The sequence below is a fragment of the Gastrolobium bilobum genome, unplaced genomic scaffold, assembly GCF_033153095.1.
Source record: "Gastrolobium bilobum isolate Gb01-03AN ecotype WA unplaced genomic scaffold, APGP_CSIRO_Gbil_v1 utg96653, whole genome shotgun sequence".
Classification (NCBI taxonomy): domain Eukaryota; kingdom Viridiplantae; phylum Streptophyta; class Magnoliopsida; order Fabales; family Fabaceae; genus Gastrolobium; species Gastrolobium bilobum.
In genome coordinates, this window is record NW_026899564.1 from 21,340 (window position 1) to 25,208 (window position 3,869).

General features: G+C 37.7%; 1 protein-coding gene across 1 annotated transcript; it reads left to right on the forward strand.

Moving 5' to 3' along the window:
- The first annotated feature begins 1,776 nt into the window (after positions 1 to 1,776).
- On the forward strand, positions 1,777 to 3,420 carry LOC133291565 (uncharacterized). Its single transcript, XM_061489841.1, has one exon. It carries the CDS (start codon positions 1,777 to 1,779, stop codon positions 3,418 to 3,420), a length of 1,644 nt encoding a protein of 547 aa, XP_061345825.1.
- The last annotated feature ends 449 nt before the right edge of the window (positions 3,421 to 3,869 follow it).

Consider the following 3,869-nt stretch of genomic DNA (forward strand, 5'->3'; position numbering starts at 1 on the left):
TTTGCTTCTTTTTTATCCCTTAAGATGGTTTCTTATCTTTTGTTTGAAGCAGAAATATAACGTTTTAGTTGTTTGATTTTCTATCTCGAAAAAAATAAAAAATAAATCCAGCATGTCCCATTTCAATTTGCTGAAAAGTATTTGAAGAAAAAGGAAAGGAATATCCTTCTTCAGGGCTTGGATGGGGGAACTTGGCATTGTAATTATAGTCTGGGCAACATTGTTGCTGGATGGAAGAAATTTGTATCAGACAATAATTTGAAAGTGGGGGATGTTTGTCTTTTTGAGCTGACCAAGAGCCGAGGCCTTTCTTTCAAAGTACAAATATTTCGACTTGCAGAAGAACCCCATTCCCCTCCAGTCCAAGTTAATCCAAGTTAGTCTTTCTTTTCAAATATAATTCTGTTTGATCTGTAAGTATTGATTGCAATTTTCTTGCTTAGAATCAGTCTAAGGAGAGGAAATCAGTTGGTTATACCCTTGGAGAGTACTGGATGTCTGAAAGTAAAACTATTATTGCTAGAAATTTAAATCATAGACATCAATGTGTGACCAATTGGTTATTCATATCTTATTATCCTCATGAAAAGCTGAAATTGAATAAAGTAAAAATTCAAATATAGATATTTCAAAATTGTGCAGAGTGCATCCTTAAACTAAGTGGTTTTGTTGCCATGCCACAGGTGGGAAGACAACTCCCTGCACCTTCACAAATGGAGCTCTGAAAGAAGCTACAAAGTTCACTTCAGAAAATCCCATTTTCACGTTAAATTTTAGCCTGGGAAATAATCCGGTGAGGTTTAGTTAGGTTAAGCAGCAAATTAAATACATATATCTATGCATGGAAACTTTGTTCCATGCAAGCAGAGAAAATGCAGTTAGTTATATTTATACTTTCATTAACTGTTGGGCTGTGATCTCATGGTGATGAAAATATAACTTGATGCAGAATGTACCAATTCCCTTCATCAGAGAGTACTTCAATGAGAAGACGCAGATTGTGAAGTTACAGTTTGGAAAGAAATTGTGGCCTGTAAAGTTTTTCTGTTGTCCACACAAATATTCTATTTGCGGGAAGTTTTCTAGTGGTTGGTTCGTATTTGCTAGGGAAAATAAATTGGTAGATGGAGATGTTTGTGTGTTTGAGCTCATCAACAGAGAAGAGGCAGTGCTTGATGTTCATATTTTCAGAAGCCACTGTTAGGCAATGGCTAATTGAAGCTGTTAGTGCTGAAACTCTTAATATGTATAGGTAAAATTGTCATTTTATTGTAGTTTTAATCCTTAGGAGGTGTAGTTAATTAATATTATGACTAGGAATGTTATTTTCACATCATTAGGGCCTATAGGTTGTCATAATTACACATATTATTGCGGCAGGAATTCTACCTGACGGTTATATAAGCTGCTGAGATGACAGCAATGCATAACACTTTCAAGGTTTTAGTCAAGCAAATGGCTGAGACCAAACAGCAACCACCTGCTCAAGTGGCTGCAACAACACCAATCTGCTCACTTTGTTATGAAGCTCATTTGTTCGAAGAATGTCCAAGCAACCCCTCTTCAGCCTTCTACGTTGGTGACTATAACAAAAACTACAATAATAGAGGAAATTATAACCAAGGCAGATGGCAGCAACAAGGTGGGAATTTTGGCCAGAATCAGGGCCAAAATTACCATCAAAATGTTGGAAATAGAAATCAGAATCAGCCCTTCATAGGAGGGCAGCAACCTTATCAACCAAAAGTCCCGTTTCCACCCGGTTTCAACTCACAAATGCCTCAAGAACAGCAAGGGAAATCTAATGCAGAAACTCAGCCTCTTCCTAATGATCAGTGGTCAAACCGGATGCTGCAAAATCATGAGGCCATGCTTCAAAGTCATGGAGCAATCTTAAAAAGCTTAGAGACACAAATGGGGCAGATTGCATCCTCTCTTAGCAATAGACTGGTGGGAACTCTTCCTAGTGATACTGAAGCACCAAGGAGAGAGGGAAAGGAATTTTGTAAGGCTCTCCATTTGAGAAATGGAAGAGAGGTTGAACAACCAGAGCACGTTATTAGGCCTTCTACCTTGAGGAAGTTGGCAGAAAAAAATGTTCAACCAATTGAAGAAGAGGAAGAGCCTAATGTAATTGAAGTGCAAGATTCAGAAAATAACAAGGAGCAAGGTGATTTGGGAAAAACAGAAAAATCAGCACCTAAATCAAAGGAGCCAGCCAAACCTATACAGCAAAATGAAGGCATTTCACCAAGATCAAGGGCAAGGCAGATTCCATTCCCACAAAGGCTACAAAAACAGAACCAGGAGCAGCACTTTAAGAGGTTCTTAGACATCCTCAAGCAACTCCAGATCAACATTCCATTTGTGGAGGCCCTTCAACATATGCCAAGCTATATCAAATTCATGAAGGACATCCTATCAAGAAAGAGGAGAATAGAAGAGTTCGAAACAGTGGCACTTACCAAAGAATGCAGCAGCATTGTCTCTACAAAAGTACCTCCTAAAATGGAGGATCCAGGTTCTTTTACTATATGTGTTGTAGGAGATAGGTATATTGGTAGAGCTTTATGTGATTTAGGCTCTAGCATTAATTTGATGCCTGCTTCTATTTTTAAGCAATTAGGTACAACATTAACTCTCCAATTAGCTGATAGGTCTATTGTATACCCTGAAGGAAAAGTGGAAAATATTTTAGTAAAAGTGGAAAAATTTATTTTTCCAGCTGACTTCATTATCCTTAATTGTGAAGTTGATGAAAATATTCCTATTATAGTAGGAAGACCATTTTTAGCTACAGGGGGTGCAATGATAGATGTTAAAAAAGGAGAGTTAGCAATGAGGGTAAATGATGACACTATGACCTTTAGTGTTTTTAAAGCCATGAAATATGTAGATGATGATGTTGATGTTTGTTCTGCTATATCTGTAATTGATAATTTAGTTGCTGCCCATTTACACGAAAATTTTGAAATAAATGACTCTGCATGTGATTCTGCCATTTTTGAATTTTATGAAAATAATGCATCTAATCATGATCATGCATGTGCATTGAAGTCTTATCCTACTAAGTTCTTTGGTGATAAACATTTTGAGTCCTTAGGACTTCATAAGAGAATCACCAAACCTCTTAAACCTTCCATTGTGGAACCACCTAAAGTGGAGTTGAAAGAACTCCCAACTCACCTTAAATATGCTTTTCTAGGAAGAGATAATACCCTCCCTATAATTGTAGCTGCTGCCCTCAAAAATAATGAGGAGAATCAGCTCCTAAATGTGCTTAAAAACCACAAGAAAGCCATTGGTTGGACCATGGCTGATATTAGAGGCATTAGCCCTTCTTTTTGTATGCATAGGATAAGGCTAGTTGATGAAAATGCCAGTTCTATTAGCCTCAAAGAAGGCTCAATCCAACCATGAAAGAAGTGGTAAAAAAGGAAGTGAAAAGGGGACTGCTCATAGGGTGGCGATATGACTTATACCTGCTTTAGTCATATCTCATTTACTTTTTACTGACCAAATAAAGGGCTTGCTCTTTTATTATTATTTTTTTTCTTTTAGTTTTTTTTTTTTAAAATAATTCATTTCCCCTCGTAGTCTCACACAACGCTCAGCAAAGCAATTTTCAAAGCTGATCTCTTTTTCATCATCGTCTCGCTCAGAACCCTAGTTTATATTTTCCTTTCTCTTCTCTTGCCATCTAATCCCTAACTTCGAACTCTACCAGTAAGCTGATCTCCCCCCTCGCCGCTGTTCTGGTCTGAAAACTAGTCAAGCTCGGTTCGCTTATTTCATACTTAATCTCACCGGAGAACCAATCAACTCAACGCGGTCGAAGAACCACCGTCAGGCTTCGTTTTCGTCTTGCC